Source organism: Buteo buteo, chromosome 10 (assembly GCF_964188355.1).
Source record: "Buteo buteo chromosome 10, bButBut1.hap1.1, whole genome shotgun sequence".
NCBI classification, from domain to species: domain Eukaryota; kingdom Metazoa; phylum Chordata; class Aves; order Accipitriformes; family Accipitridae; genus Buteo; species Buteo buteo.
In genome coordinates this window covers 31,212,868-31,229,190 of record NC_134180.1, presented here as the reverse complement: position 1 = coordinate 31,229,190, position 16,323 = coordinate 31,212,868, and the positions used below count along the sequence as shown (strand labels likewise).

The following is a 16,323-nucleotide window of genomic DNA, read 5'->3' as shown; positions in this document are numbered from 1 at the left end:
AGAAAACAGATTTCTATTTTTCCTGAATCATAAAAGTAATCTCCCTACAGGTTAATGCATACAACTTTGCCAGAGATTTACAACAAACAGTTCTCTCCCTTTAAAGAAACACACCGTTTGTGTTTTTTCTCATCTAATTTTCTTCAACAAAGGTTGAGGACCTCTATGTTACAAGAGGACAGAAGCTCTCATTCTAATTCGGATGTCCGTTTCAAGATGGCTATTTAATCGTAGCAGCTGTACTTGGTATATATCAGCTGTTTTCAAAGATGACAAGTCTTTATTGATGTAGAGCAGTTTTCAGATCCTATACTGATAAGAATGTTCAGTTATGAAAACCAACTACAGGATAGTAATCAAAATATTTCTAATGTAGCCTACACATATAATTTCAAAATTTTTTTTTTGAATCTGTGAAGGTTAAAGAATCTGTATTATTTAGTAAGTTTATTAAAGGAAGTGAAAGAGGTTTGCTCCTTAGTGTTAAATTTCCAAAGGCCTTATCAAATATTTAATAGCAATTATGTGCCTATATAAAGGACTAGACTAAAAGTGTTCAGAAAAATCAAGATTAAATTACATGATTAAATTGTGTGGTGATAAGCTACATTCTCTTAATATAAAACAGGGGTTCACCTTCCATGCAAATCTCAAAAGTTTTTCTGAGAAAAACTGCCTGGCACTAAATAACTGTATACTGAACAAATTATGCTATGATAGCTCCCTGTGTGGACACCTCATTCTGGAATAGTAAGTAGTTGTATTCTAGAATAATTAGACTACTCACAAGGTGAAGAAGCCATAGCTGAAATGTAAATTCACTCTGTTGGGAATAGAGGGTGTTCACTTGGGAATAACTCATTTATACAAAAACAATTTTTCAGGAATGGTTATGCCAGTGAAATTGACTGGTAATATCCAGGCAAAATCTTCCGTCTTTACAAGGGAACAGCACCTGGTACCTCCATTGTAAAGAAGTCAAAGAAAACCTTTCCTATAATTTTCTTGCTAAGCTACATCTCTTCTCCACCATGCTGATGCAAACTATTTTTGTCCAAGACAATGACTGTCACTAAGAGACTTGACTTTTAACATTAGAACAGAACCCTGCACATTCATTTTGATTATAGTTCATGATCTCTTTTTTCTTCCAAATTGCTTCTATTCTGCACTGATAATGGGGATCTTTTTGGTAACTGAGCTCACCTGTGTCTTTCTACATTACTGCAAGCCAGAAATATATCCATCTGGAAATGCTGCACTAGTGAAGAAAGAAAAGATTAAGCCAAATTAAAAAAAAGGGGGGAGGGGGAGCACAAGTCCACCATTATCACTGCAAAAATGTAAAACAGCAACTCCTATCCAAATTAAAATAAATCCCAGTTGATTTATGGTGCCCATATTTATTAGAGTTAGGACACCACAGCAAAACCAAAATGTTTTAGGAAAACATTCAGAACGGTTATAAAATATGTATTTAAAAACAATACAGAACAAAAGAATGTTTGCTCAAAACCAGTTCCTTTGAGATAAGTAACAGTAATCTGCATCTCTTCCTATGCATTTTTCTTTCCAGGCCTTTTAAGGTTCTTATTGGAATATGCAAAGTTATCAGGAATGTCTGTAGGAACCAAAAGACCATCAGCGAGAGAATACAGAACATGAGTGAAGATGGGATTTAAGACTGAGTAACAGATAAGCAAATTTCATAATTTAAGGAAGATTATGCAGTGCATGTAAAAAAGTCGATGAAGAAAATAAATGGACTTATACTGGGTGACCTTAATACTTCTGTTATGCAACAAGCTCTTCACACACAAAATGTCACTAAGCTCACACACACAAAAAAAAAAAAAATAAAATTAACAAGTCAGGTTCTTCAGTCTAAGCACAGTAAAGCCACAGTGAGTCAAACCAAACCAGCCGTGAAACTTGCCTAGCATCCTAGCGGTAGGATATAGTCCCTCTGATTCTATATGGAAGTGGGAAAGACATATGTCTAAATTCTTGTAGTGTTATTGCATGTGATAAATTAGGAAAGTGGAACACTACCTGATGTAATAATACATTGGGGTAGGATATCTACTAGAATTTGCCTCTAAAACCACATAAATTTGCTTGTTGATTGACAACTGGGTCTGTTCACACTTTGAAGCAGATTTTAAAAGAAATCAATAATTAATTCAGCCAGTGGAGGAAGACAAAAAGTAATGATGCCAATAGCATTCAAATTTTATTAGAGCTCTATGTAACTTTTCTAACATCTTCAACCAGAATCATAGCTACATAGTTTATATGATTTTCAAACTCATCTCATGTCAGATCACTTTTTGAAACCATGCAACTAAGACTTTTTAGAGCTGTTCCAAGACAAAACTGTTTATTAATTCTTTTACATACTTCCTTTTTTATTTGATCTAAATTTTGTGCAACTGGAGACCTTTATATTTATAATATAAATATATTCATAATACAAAATGGCTCATGAATCTTGCCACAATGTAATACTTACTTGATGATGTTTATTTTACGGCAAAGATGCTTAATCCTCATATTATTCATTAAACAAGGTTAAAATGGCAGAAAGCAAGACATTCTCTGATTTATTTAAATGACATACCGATACTTCCTCTTCTGCTGCAGTATCCATATGGCTGTGAAAACTGGATCTGTCATCATCTTCATCCATATAAACTGGAGGTTCATGAGATGTCATGAAAGTTGAAGGTTTGAAAAGATGTTTATTTAAAGGATGCTGCCGTCTACTTGATGACTACAGTGAAAAAATGATATATTTTTAAAAACATTCCTTGGCTATTATTTAAGTAATCCTCATTGATAAAACCTTGCCAGAAATTTGCCCTTTTGCACTAAACAGTCTATCGTCTCTCCAATTATCTTTACTTAAACCTCTACATCAGAGCCTCATACAACTGGAGTTTTTCTCCCCCATAACAAGTGAAATCAGATGAACAGTGCAACACTTCTTTGGTAAGAACACAGTAAGGGTGAGCCCTTACCATAAAAACCCTACCATCTAAATAGATGAGACTGGTAACAATAGAAAAACAGAAAATAAAGCTGTTACAATTTTGAAGACTGAGAACCAAGGTGCAAAGATATTAAGAGTCATGAATGGTGTGAGTGTGAGACTAAACAAAGAAGTAGTTTTGCAAAGGTCCAAGATTCAAGAGACCAGTCCATACTTGACACTTATCATCAACTTCTTAGATTTTCTAAGGCACAAATTAGTGCAAGTCTAGGCTAATTGTCCAGATTTCTTTCTTAGCCCAGGGAGAGAAAAGGCAATTCATTCCACCATAAAAGAGGTTTCTAAGAGTTAGAAAGAATGGGTCTCTGAAGGTTCTTTTTCATTGTCACTGACTGGAAAAGGAACCTAAAAAATGTTAGATGAGATAAATTACTCCATTAGTATATATCTAAAACCATTCAACTTTAATGCTGTCTGAAGCTATAGAATGCATGGCAGTTTTAGAATAGATTACTTAAAGGCACTCAGCCCCTACTACTTATTCCCCATGGAAGAATATTAAATATCAAAGAAGAAAAATTTAGGGTGAATGAAACTGACTCAACTTTTTACTTAGCTACTTTGCAGACCAGCATTTTGACACCTTAAATGTCAAATCTTACACTCCTCAATTTAAAGAAAACAGTGTGAATCAAAAACCATAAGTATGAAAAGCGGGGGTTTTTTAATAAACATAAAAGAGAGAATTGTCTTACACTGTGTCTAGCTTCCGTCATACAGATAAAGCATAGAGGGATCCAACCTCTAAAGAGAGATCTAGCATTATTTTACTTTTGTGCACAGTTTAAAAAGTAAAGGCAAAGATCACACACATTATCTTAGATGAAATGTAGCTATGCAGACAAAAGTATAACAAGGAATTGAGATTAGCTTCGTTCACTCTTAAGGGAAGATATGAAGTCTGTAGTTAACAATTGGAAGCTGGTATCTCAGATCTGCAGAAGAACTACAGTGCACAAAATAAAAATGAACATTTTGTTCTAACACTAATGTACTATCCATTGTGTTGAATTTTTCCACTTTCTGCCTTATGATCACTGACTTCCTGTGTTTTGCTGCTTTTCTGATTTCCTTTAAGGTTTCACCACCACCCCCAAAACTTCCATTTGTAAGGTTAGATGGTATTTCAGCTTGAGATGACATGGTGATTTAAGTTCTCTGTTAACAGAAAACAGATCTGCATTCAATACTAGATCTGGAAATTAAGAAAGGAAAACTGTGTCTATGCTTAAGTAGTAGTGCTGTCATGCATACTGTTATGACCTAGGAATTTAACTGAGGATTTGAATTATCTTTTTAACATGATTCTACTTCTGGTGAAGAATGAACTAAAATACTACATAAAAGCAGACAGTTAAAAAATAATTTTTCCTGTGGGAAATGTATCTTCTAGATTAACCTTAAAAGCAGGTGCACTAATGATATTATATAAGCATTAAATTGAAAATGATAAGCCGTAATTGAAGAATCGAATGCTAGAGTCCTAATCTCTGATTCAGTTTTATTTTCACCAGTAGCAGATAATGGTTATTCAGGAAAATAAACTGATTCATCCTGTTTAATTTCCTGTATCACTTATCAGAAGAGACATTATGTCATATGAGGCAATATATACAGTAACTTCAACAAGATGTTCAACAACTGAATAGGCTTCTCAGCTCCCCAGTAACAATTTCAAAAAAGCATCCTGGGCAATCCCCATGGAGAAATGCAAGTACCTTCTTGTGAAGCATCCCTTTTGACACAGTTATTTACATTAAATATATCTATGTTTTTTATTCCCATAGATATGTGCTTTACGTATCAGAATCCAAATTTCATACTTCTGTTACTGGCAATAAAGCAGATACTGCGGTTTATAGCATATGTGCATACTCCATATCAAAATAAGGACGAGAACAGCACAAGCATGACCCAGGCTTCCAATACCCCTTGCATTTCCTTTCTGACACATTGTTATCTCCATTGGAGACTTGGGAATAACTACAGCCTGGTACAGTGCTGTCAATCTGTGCTCTAAGTAGACAGCTATATTAGCAGACTGAGAGCTCAATTCCCCCACATATGCTGTTTGTTTGATTTTTTCATCTGCTGTACATCTTATGTTGGATACAAATATATAATGGAGACACTACTTCAATACAAACCAGGGCACAATGACCTTACTCTTATGACCGGGTAATAAGGATATGGATCATACTGTGAAAACAGACCTAAGTATTAGATTTGTTCTACACATAAACTTAAGAAAAATCTGTAGGATGGTAGCATTACCATTGTAGTATGAGAATGTTAAGAATTTCATAAAAAATATGTTTCACTTCTTGGTTATACTGTGTTTGTATGCAGAGCAGTGGGGTTAAAGAACTTTATGGATCACTGTTCAAATTAGTGAAAAATATGGTTAAAATGTCACACAGGTACTGATTAAGTATTCCCACTATTTATCAAATACAGTGATCTGCTGCCTGGCAGCATTCCTCACGTTCTGTAGTAACAGTCTTTCCAAATAAAACTAAGAGGAAAGAAGAAAAGACATGTGACTAAGGTAATTTAAAATGGTAAAGTGACATAACGAACTCAAAGGATTATAATTTTCAGAACTAAATTTGAAAACCCTTTTGAAATTAGCCCCTTAGTATTGTAAACTGTCGATGTTTCCAGCTGGTTTTTTGGTTCTTCTCCCAGAAAGTGCTTTTCCAATAAACAAGGTGGCAGAGTCATGTCTGCACCTTCCCTGCCTCTGTTTATGCAGCAGAATAGTAGATTAAAATCCTGGTGAAAGTAAAATGGCATTACCATGATGGATGGCAAAACAGAAAGCCTCTGATATGAGTGCTTATTGTTTGCAGTAACTTCAGAGAATAGTAGGAGACAACTGGAGGTGTGTAACATTTTAAATCATTATAGATGAGCTGTGGTAGATCTTTCTATTGGGTCCCTCTGGCAGTAACTTTTGTTCCCCACCTTTCAAGGGACTAAATCTGCAAAATTGCCTTTTTGTAGAATCACTGTAAGGCTTACTCTATTCTTAATCAGAAAACATCATGGACACCTGGATGCAAAAAAAGTTATGTTACTCTATAAAATGCCATTGTAACGGGTTTTAAAGAACTCTTGTAAACACAACAGTAGCAAAAAAGCCCAAACGCAACAAACAAAACCCCCACAAAACCTGAGACTGCCCTCTTCAAATGTCTAGGTTCCTCATTAGTACCCAAGAGTATCACATTATGTATATCAAGATATACGAGTGGTCTTGCACAAATCTAGTCTTTTCTTTTGCAAATTAAGATTTGTCAGGACCGTATTCTTTTTTCATCCATTCCAGGATCAGGAAAAGCACTGAATTTTAATGGTCATTTATATGACCATTCTCTTTTAATCTTCATATATATTGCAATTCAAAATAAAACATGACGTTACAGTCTTAAGTCTATGCTTGTGCTAGTTCAGTATGCTCAAGTTATACATAATTTTCTGTGTTTTTGTTAATTAGAACATAATTGTACAATATGAATTATAGGGCTCCTTATCCTCTTCCAACAGGGTTCTCATTATCCTCTTCTAGATCAATTACAGTAAACTTACAAATGAGGAAAAAGTACCACAAGACCAATCATTCAATCCTGTTAGTTCAGCCTGCAATCCGACTGCTATGTTCTCTTTTCTGACACTTCATGTCCCCAAGATTATCCGATAGAAATGTAATTAACAGATGTTGATGTGAAACTAGAATAACACCCAACTCACTCTACAGTGCTAATGGCAAAAGAAAAAGATTATTAAGTAAGAAGTACATGCAAGGTGGAACTAGTTAGTAAGAAAGCACTAATCAAGACTTAAATCTATTGAAAAGAGTAATGATTTAGATTCAATTTGCATGTAAATGCAAACAGAAATACAGAATTTCTGCTGTAATATTGTCTCACCTTTTTGGAATATAAATACAAGTTTGGAGTTCTTCCTGGAACTGGAATACCAGCTTTAGTCAGTTTAATAAAATATTTTTGCACTCTACTGGCAACCTAGAAAAAAACAACATGCAACAATTAAATGTCAAATGAAATGTAACAGGCCTTCACTTCAAAGTCTTGCCAGCATTGCTACATTGATTCAGACTATAAGGACAAGAAATCCTCATTTTCTACTTTGCAACAACTACTCTAACCATTACCTATCTTCCAATGCTGCATTTGTAATATTTCCAGACACTTTGAAGGCTTTCAAGGAAAAAAACTGCCATTGTTTCAAAGTACAGAGAAAATCCAGCAAAAATTGTGATAGAAAGGAAAGAATTTTAGTAGTTTGTTGCCTGCTGAAGCTAAACTTACTCTTCCTTAACAGTGACAGATAAATTATGCATAGTTAGCATAGAGAAAGTACTTCTGCGTTTTATTTTTGAAATAAGTAAGTATATATTTTACTTTTTTCAGGTATGGAGAAATATACCTATAAGTATATAAGATATGATCAGAGATGAGGCAATCTTGTACATGGAAAAACTTGAGTATACTTTTACCTGAAAGCACACAACTGAAATAGGAGAAAGTAAAATACTGTAAGCACAGAACACCAGCATTTTTTACTTCTGGTCAAAATGGAGAAATTATGTCATTTTAGGGGAAAAATCCCAACAAGTTAGGTGCAGAAATACTTGGTGTCTCCACATCTGTGTCCTTCTGTGGATCTTGGCCCCAGTAGAGAACTAATTTTTCTGTCTGTGAGTATTCACATCTGCCCATTCTACAGTATTGAGGTGCAGGAGATTCAGCACTCCAAATTAACTCAGTCTGAGAACAGCTGGTGTCACTACACTTGCTACATGGAATTAAATGCATGCTGTCAAAATCTAACAAACAACTAGGTCTGGCAGCTTTGTCATGGGCTTTGGTGCACTTTTAAAATTTGTATATTTGAGATTAAGAGTCGCATTGTGATTAGTGAAATGCAGGTCCTGCTGTTACATTTTTAAGAAAAAGTAAGTACAGAAAAGATGTGGATTTTATTTATTGCTATTTCAAAGGAAAAAGACATCTACAAATAAATCTTCTGTGAATCTGTATCAACTGCTCAAATGCAGTGACTGACATCACTATTACCACAGCACAAGCACTCAAACAATGCCCAGGCAAATTTTTTTTCTAGCAAAATAAGTTTTATTCCTTTAATTATGAACATTACAAAAAATATACCCTCTTTTTAAATCCCTCAGTTTATGAATTGTGGGTTTTTTTGACAGAAAAAACCCTAAAATTAGAAATAAAATATTTAAGTGTTGAAAAGAAACCTAGATACAATCTCTTCTCAGTGCTTCCTAAAAAGCTTAAAAAGAAAAAAAGAAAAAAGAAAAATAAAAGCGAAAAAAAAATTAAAAAGAAAGGAAAAACAAAGAAGAAAAAAAGAAAAAGTCAAGGAAAGGGATTACTTCTCAAACTGTTTTACTTGTTACCTGCTTTGCTGTTCTGTTTCCCAGTTCATCAGCTATCTTCTGCCACCGTCGGGACTCTACTTCCTCTGGTGGATACTTCAGAAGCAATTGCTCAAGTTTTTTCTAAATCAACACGGGGAAAAAAAAAATACATCTTTCCTAGTAGAGGTTTAAGTTGTCAAAAGATGAGTATCTACATACATGTGACTGAACTTCTAAGTGCTTTAAACACAATTTGCTTTTATTCTCATGTATGTTACCACAGCTACAAAATGGAAGAGTTTCCCATTACCTGTTCCTCTACCGTCCACAGCTGGTTAAAAGTTTCAGGTTTGGTCTCATCACAAAGTCGCCCTCTTATCATCTGCTCAAATACAGTATATAAAATGGAATATGTGTTTAGAAAAAGTACAGTTAGGATAACTTGATTTTAACCCTTTTCCTACCTAAGTAAAACCAAAACCAAACTAAATAAGTGCACGAAAATTTGAAATAAAATTTGCCTAAACCAAAAATAAGTGCTCTGACTTGATTACATGAATGACATGTCTTCACCAACATTAACATTTGAAGTAACAGTTAATATTATCTACATACCCATATTAAAAAAGAAAAAAAATTCATAAATTACTATTTTGTAAAATTTTATCTTTCCTTTCGTAACAACTACCTGTGGACGACTGTTTGTAGAACCTTCTGGACCATCACTTAAAGGCAAGACAGAGTATGAAATAGACTCTCCATCCTTCTTGGGATCCAAAGGACTTTTTGGTCTTGCAGGTATACCTACTGTAAGCAACACAAAAAAGGAATTATTAAACCTCCACACTGGTAATTTCTTTCTTGTAATGTATGCCCACTTTCCTTTTACCTTTGTCAAAAATCAGCTTCACCCTCCTACTGTTACGTTTTCGGTTTTTGAATTCTCTCTCAAAGTTTCCAAGGCTAGTGGTGTATTGGTCCCAGGCAATCTCAGGGAGCTGAACGACTCTCTGAGGATATGGAAGACCCATATCAACCTGAAAAAACAAGAATGAAAAGTGAAAAACAATATTTAACACAATTGCTGTATATCCAAACAAAAAACCTACAAATCCTGAAAAGTCATGAGAACCTGATGCTGCTTTTTAGCTAAAAGCAGAATTTAAAATCAGAATTTTTGAAGTCCCATGCAGCGCACAGTATTTTTAAGGAGAAGATATCATTCAAGAATAATACACAACAGTGCATATAAAATATGCAGTGGCACGGTCAATGATGGCTTATTGAACATAAATCTTTAAAGTATCTATTTCACAGCTGAAATCAGGTGTTTCTGACTTCAATATCCTGTTACTGTCTATCTCTTATTTGTTTAAACATACTGTTTGCCCAGGTACAGATACCTTTCATAACACAGGAAACTATAAGATTTGGAATTTTATCATCTGATAAACCTAAACTCCTCCCATCAAAGAAATCAATGTATATTTTACACTGATTTTGCTGTCTTCTGTCTAAAACACAACTGTTGCAAAGCTCACCACTTTATTTAAAGGTTGACCTTAAGAGTATCATTCCCTTGGTTCGGAGACAAAAATACACCAGACACTTTCAACTATGATTAGTATTTCCCCATACAATGATTATCAAATGCAACGCTATTACATCATGCATGCTATTAACTCATCTCAAAATTTAATGGAAAGACAACTACTAAAACCAATGGGCTTACATCAGACCTCTCTGTAAACCTAGGTCTCTACAAACCTAGGAAAAGAGCACCATAAAATACCTACTTCATTCTTCACTGAAATACAACTTATTGCCAGCAGACTAGAAGGTCAAGCATCTTTGTCACTGGTAGACATGGCAGCAAGAAAGTATTCAAGCTTTAAACATTTTTTCAGTATCCCTGTTAGAACAATATTTTTTTTAAAGCTTGAAAAGAAAATGTTTCCTTATCAGAATTAATTCTCCTCCATCAGACAATATTCTATTATGTTATCCAGAACTCAGGCATGTTTTCTAGCATTCATTTTGGTTTTAGGTTATGAACTACATTTCCTGCTCTTTAAAAAGTACCCTACCAAATTCACTCGCAGCACAACATTTAATTTCTCTAATGAGAAAAGTTATGAATTCTTGATCTGATGCCTTACTATGAATTACTTCAAGTCACCTGTAGATTTCAGGTTGTCTTAAAATACCTACATTACAATTAGAAATTTAAAGATTACATTTCTGCATACCAAAAAAAAAAACCAAATGAAGAAAACATATCTAATAAAAACATTGAAGACCTACGTCTTACAGATTTAATAAGAAAACAAAGGGCCATTTTTGCTCAGCAGATAGAGGATTTTAAACACGTAATCTTAACATAAGTATATATGGAATTCTCTGATTTCTACAGATGATGAATTACTGGTTATTACAAACAAAATAATTCCAAGTAAGACTTAAGAAAAGCCCATTGAAATACCTTCTTCTGGAGTCTCTCCACAAATCCAATAGGATCTTTCAGTGCTTCTCTCTGGTGTCTGCCTAAACTTTCAAGGTCTTGAACTGCTTGAGTACGTTGAGCCTCGAGTACAGCAATCGTCTGTAATAGTCTCTGATAACTACAGAGACAAAGGAAAATATCTCACTAAATTTGTCTTTAAAAGTGACATCCCCCCGTCTAAATACTAGCCATGATTATCTACTAGCTTCTACCAGATTTCATAGCTTATCTGAAACAGTTCATAGACATTTTTACTGAATTATATAAAAAATATCAAATCTATTTTAAGTAGTAGATTATTTTATATAAACCCATAAAAAATGTAAAACCAACAAGCTTTGCTTACAAAGTTAGAAACACAACAAACAAAATGACCTAATTTCTCTTCCACTTCAAAATCAGCTTCCTTCTACCCCAATACAAATGACTTTTAACATTTTGCTCAACCACCCACAGCGTGGACAGGAATGGCTTAGAAACTGTATCTAAACATTTCATGGAAGCCTCACCTTAGAGGAGAATACCAGAATCATTTATGAAAAGTAATAAACCAAGGAATAAGTAATTTGCAAAATAAATGCATACAAAACAGATTCCTCTAAGAATACAGAAGTTGAATGAAAATGTCAGTGTTCCCACAAACCTGCCATCCTAGATTCACACATAGTTTTGATTGTCTATTTAATAGATACATTTGACAATCACTGATGTGACTATCATACCTGTACCCAATAATGTATGCTTCCCGAACTGTTTTCTATAAATCTAGCTTGGAGTCAGAAAATCATACAATATTGCACAGCCTTTAAAAAACCAGGTTACTACATTTAATACCTTTTATTAGCTTTACAGTTTTTCACTTCAGTTTCTAAATCATGTAGTTTCTAATGGCCAATGATGTTGCAAATTATTATGTATCAACTTAATTTTTTTCATGAAAATGTTTTCTGACATTTAATATTACAACTGTATTTTAGTTCAGCACAAAATGCCATCTAAAGTATACAGAAATCAGATCTATTCACTACTACAGTATTTCAGTAAATTTTCATTCTATTCCATTATTGGTAAAACAAAGACAAGCCTAACACAATGAATTCCACAGATCCAAAGATCCAGAGGTTACTGAGCTAATGCCAAGTTTTTCAATTGACTGCACTGGTAATTGGGAAAGACTTTAAGTGGAGGGAAGTAAATAGCCTCAAGGCAAAATACAGGCTTCGTACCATCAAATATTTAAGTTTCTACCTAGACATTAAACTGTTGCCTCCCCATGAAAAAGGGTAATTTTCTTTCCACTCAAATATAATATTTGAAAACATAAAATATAGCCATACATTCTGAAGTTTGAAACTAAAATACTGAGCTTGTTTAAAAACAGCAGGATACAATTCTGTTATGAATTTATTATGATTTAAATTTGTCTGCACATATTCAGGTTTATATGCAACTAAGACCTAAAATGCTTATTAAATAGGCTATTAATACTGGACTATTTTCACTACTGGAAAAGTGCTCCAGTTTCCTCTAAACAATAAAACTTTGCATAAAGGAAGATAATTAATGGGGCTACTCTTGAACAGGTGAAAAACAAACTTCAGAAATAACTTACACAAATAGTGATGGTACATCAAAATTGGCCTGAGACAATACCGCTGTTCAGGCTTACAGGAATTATCATATATGAAATCAAAATCTTTACTCAGTTTTTACAAATAGCATCTGATCATTGCCTAGCTTTGCACTGGGCAACCTCTGTCCATGCTTAGGCGGACTGACAGCACTTCTTATGCAGAAGCCTGCCCTGCATGCTCCAGATAAATGAAACACAGGCAGGCTGCTAACATGTTTGATGTAGATGCAGCTGTAACAACACAGAAGAGCTTAATGATATTTGGGGAGATGATTTAACCTGGACAACAGAAAGCCTTTTCCTATCAGCAGGTGCCAAAACTTCTATACAAGACTCTGGAGTTAGCTCTAATCACGGTAACAGAGGCTCAGTAGTGTGCACAAAAATTTGCATCTAAGAAGATGTTAAATAAATACCTGCCTTTCTTTTCTTGAGCCATTTTACGTCACTTATTCAAATTGTATTTTAAGTGATTACTTTTCCAAATGAAATTGAAAGAAAATAATAATTTCATTTAAAACCTTTACATACATAGAAGAAAAAGCAACCAAATGTTGGTGATTTAGATGAAGTGCTAATTTAATGATGATTCACATGTGTAAAGTAGGGGAAGAAATTATCTTAATGAGGTGGCCTTAAATAATTAAGTCTGAAAGGAAAGAGAAGAAATTACATTTTGGGAGAAATAACAAACAAAACAAGAATACTGAACTCCATTTACTTCCCTCGTTAAAACATTCGTAAGTATTAAAAAAATGTCAGGATCATTTGAAAACAGGTCATGTGATGTTGATCTGTGACTACATAGCACTATTATCATGAAATAATCCAAGAGAGAAAAAGGGGGTTTTGAGGAAACTGTTCAGACAAAAAGATTTCCTGGCACTTTTTTGTACCTCCATTAAAGAAATGTATTAACTTGGAGGTATTACTTTAACTTCCATATTCAGTTTTTATGAATGAATATTCTAAAGCCCAGGAATAAGACGGCAATTTTATCAAGTAAATATCAGAAGTATTGAAATGCATGAAAGTGTTCATTTTGGGGTCTTACATTCCCAAGAAAAAACTGAAAATACTAACCCTGAAATACATAGTTTGCATAGTCCATATTCAGGTACTTTAGATTTGCTGCAGTACTGCATTCTCTCCAAACCATTGCACATGCTTTTAAATTCCAACATGACTGTTTAACCAAGTGTATTATACTATGTCTGCATAGGTTCTTTTAAGTTTTGAACCTCTACTGTTTTCACGGGTTTGTGCAGGCTTTTAGTTCTTCGGCCCTACATGACTGTAATAAAGCCAAGTATTTCTCTGAAAAATCAGTAAGCCAAATCACAATGCACATGGTGAGCACTTTCTTGAAGTCTCTGTCTGTTGTGGCTTCTTAGTCTCAAACAGTAACATAATACTTCTGCTGCATTAAGCAAAAGACACTGTGTGCATAATTTCCAAGACTATTTAAAAGAAAAGAAAAAAAGTGGCGAACAATTTTACTATCCATCTTCCAAGGTTCTTTGTAAATAAGCACAACAATTATGATTTAAACTACCTCCTCCAGTTGCATTAACATTCTCCAAAATTGAAAAGGCCTAATGAAGGTAAAGAGAAAGTAACTGGAACCTTGCTCACTCTTCTGCTGCAAAATTGGCTCCATCCTTCAATGAGGCAATCAAAGAGCAACCACCTCTAAATTATCCAGCTACAGTTACATCATTTTCACTGAAAGATCTCAAAGGAATTACCAAGGAAAATTATCTCACATCCTCTGCCAAAACAAAACAAACTCATACAACTAAAAATGTGTAATTTGAGTAAACTCAGAGTCAGTCATACCCCCTCCTAAACTGACTGAAGTTATGCTTTTCTCAGTTCTAATTACTAAATTGTTAGCCCATACAAAACCCAAAGCAGTTTTCTTTGCAGGAAAACTTTCACTCTACAGAATGTAATTCCATGTTTCCACAATCCCAGTATTGAAACACTCTTGTAATTTCTTAAATCATGTTAACTGCAGGAATCTTCCAGATGAACACTTGAATAATTCAGTACCGTATAGAAACACTTTCAGTATCTCTATGCTGGAAAACCTTGATTAACATAGGTTTTTGAGGGACTGATATTTAAAAAAGGAAAGCCACTTCTTAAAGATTGATACTGATCAGCAGGGACTCCTGCTGATTCAGTTGTTCTACTGCAGTTAATAACTACTCCACTCTTTTGGATTGCTCCATGAAATAATTATCACATAGCAGAGCCATATTTATGGAAGTTCTGCCATAAGCCATTAGTTATTACACTATTCATTTCCATGAACCTTGTTCTAATAGTGATTAGGGACACAGCAGCCTCCTGTCTTGTCTGTGACAAAGCTTGAAAATAACATAGCTAGTACCTTAATGAGACCCATTTCCATTTTGATCCAATTTTCTGAGATCTACTTTCAAGATGCTTTTTTTCCCCCATTCTTTCCATCCTGCGATATTTACATTTCCAGACCTAAGTACCCAGAGTTACATCACAGATTTTATTTTCTTTGCAGCAGGAACTAACAACGAGCTTTAGAAAGCAAGAGAGAGAGAGTGTGTCAATCTGCCTTAAGAATAGCATGTTTCTTAAGTTTACTCTTATTTTTTATACTAAATGACTTAACACTAGCCTGTACAAGAGGCCATGTCATTCAGCATTTTAAAATAAATTCATTTCAGTATTCCAATAAGAGTCATTCAGTCACAGAGGCTAGTCCCTCTGTGGTTTCTGAAGGTTTCTTCTCCCTTCAGGAGAAGAACAAACTGTACTTTAAACCTTAAGTGAATGAGTGATGTAAGAAACTGATACTACAAAATGAAGTTTCTAACTTTTAGGTAGCTAATTCAAACTAGTGCATGGAATAAAATAAGTAAGTGAAGCTTTTCAGTTAAATTGCAGTAAATAAATGTGAAGCATCAGTTTTGTCCTGTTCGACAACGTAAGGGGCAGACACAAAAGTGGCTGTTGGTAACATTCACCAAACACCACAAAAATGCCAAGCCTCATCCAAAAACAAGCCCCCTACACAAAGTCTTAATGCTCAAACATTTACGAACACATGAGAAAATTTTCTGCCACTGGTCTTACCCATAAAAAAAGAATTTTCATCTTAAGTGGCTTTATCCAAAGCAAACTTACACAAAAACTTGAAATTAGTAAGAGGTCTCTCAAAACGCTACTGTGCACTATTTGTTGGACTTTCCTTATCTAGTATTCCAACATAATTATAATGCATTTTCTCAACTTTTAAGCTAGAGACTTGGAAACAGTATTACTTCTACTCTCCTCCCAAATGAAAATAAATGCAAGGAGGTCCTTGCCAGTCCAAAGTTAGTCCTTATTTCATCTTTTTCAACCTTACATAATCACCTCTGAAGCAATGATATAATGAACGTTCTCACATTTACTTATATATATAAACTCACCCAACTTTGACTTGCCTCAAATTTTCACATAGTATTCAGACAATCTTACAGACGCATAGCTAAATGTTTATTACTTGTTTTTAGCATGAACCATATACGAATTTAAAACACTTGCATTGTTATCACAATGATTTTTTCCCCTTATTTAAATATTTATCATTGTTAGATCGCTAATGCAACTCCATTCAGTATTTTTTAAGGTTGACAATATATAAAATAGTTTTATAAAGCCAGCAGGGGACCCTTATTAACAATGGAAAACTG

At 34.2% G+C, this 16,323-nt stretch overlaps 1 protein-coding gene across 9 annotated transcripts in view; it reads right to left on the bottom strand.

The window, feature by feature from the left end:
- Positions 1-16,323, bottom strand: part of ZZZ3 (zinc finger ZZ-type containing 3) — a 62,062-nt gene that overhangs the window by 5,392 nt on the left and 40,347 nt on the right. For 5 of the 9 annotated variants that reach the window (XM_075039208.1, XM_075039211.1, XM_075039207.1 and 2 more), the window contains exons 4-10: positions 10,948-11,086; positions 9,355-9,502; positions 9,154-9,272; positions 8,776-8,847; positions 8,505-8,606; positions 6,985-7,080; positions 2,621-2,773 (exon numbers count right to left, since the gene is read on the bottom strand). In XM_075039208.1, coding sequence (XP_074895309.1) covers positions 2,621-2,773; positions 6,985-7,080; positions 8,505-8,606; positions 8,776-8,847; positions 9,154-9,272; positions 9,355-9,502; positions 10,948-11,086 — 829 coding nt within the window. Of the gene's footprint in view, positions 1-1,206; positions 1,262-2,620; positions 2,774-6,984; positions 7,081-8,504; positions 8,607-8,775; positions 8,848-9,153; positions 9,273-9,354; positions 9,503-10,947; positions 11,087-16,323 lie in introns of all 9 variants that reach the window. The other 4 variants (XR_012652089.1, XR_012652090.1, XM_075039213.1 and 1 more) reach the window with 3 other exon arrangements.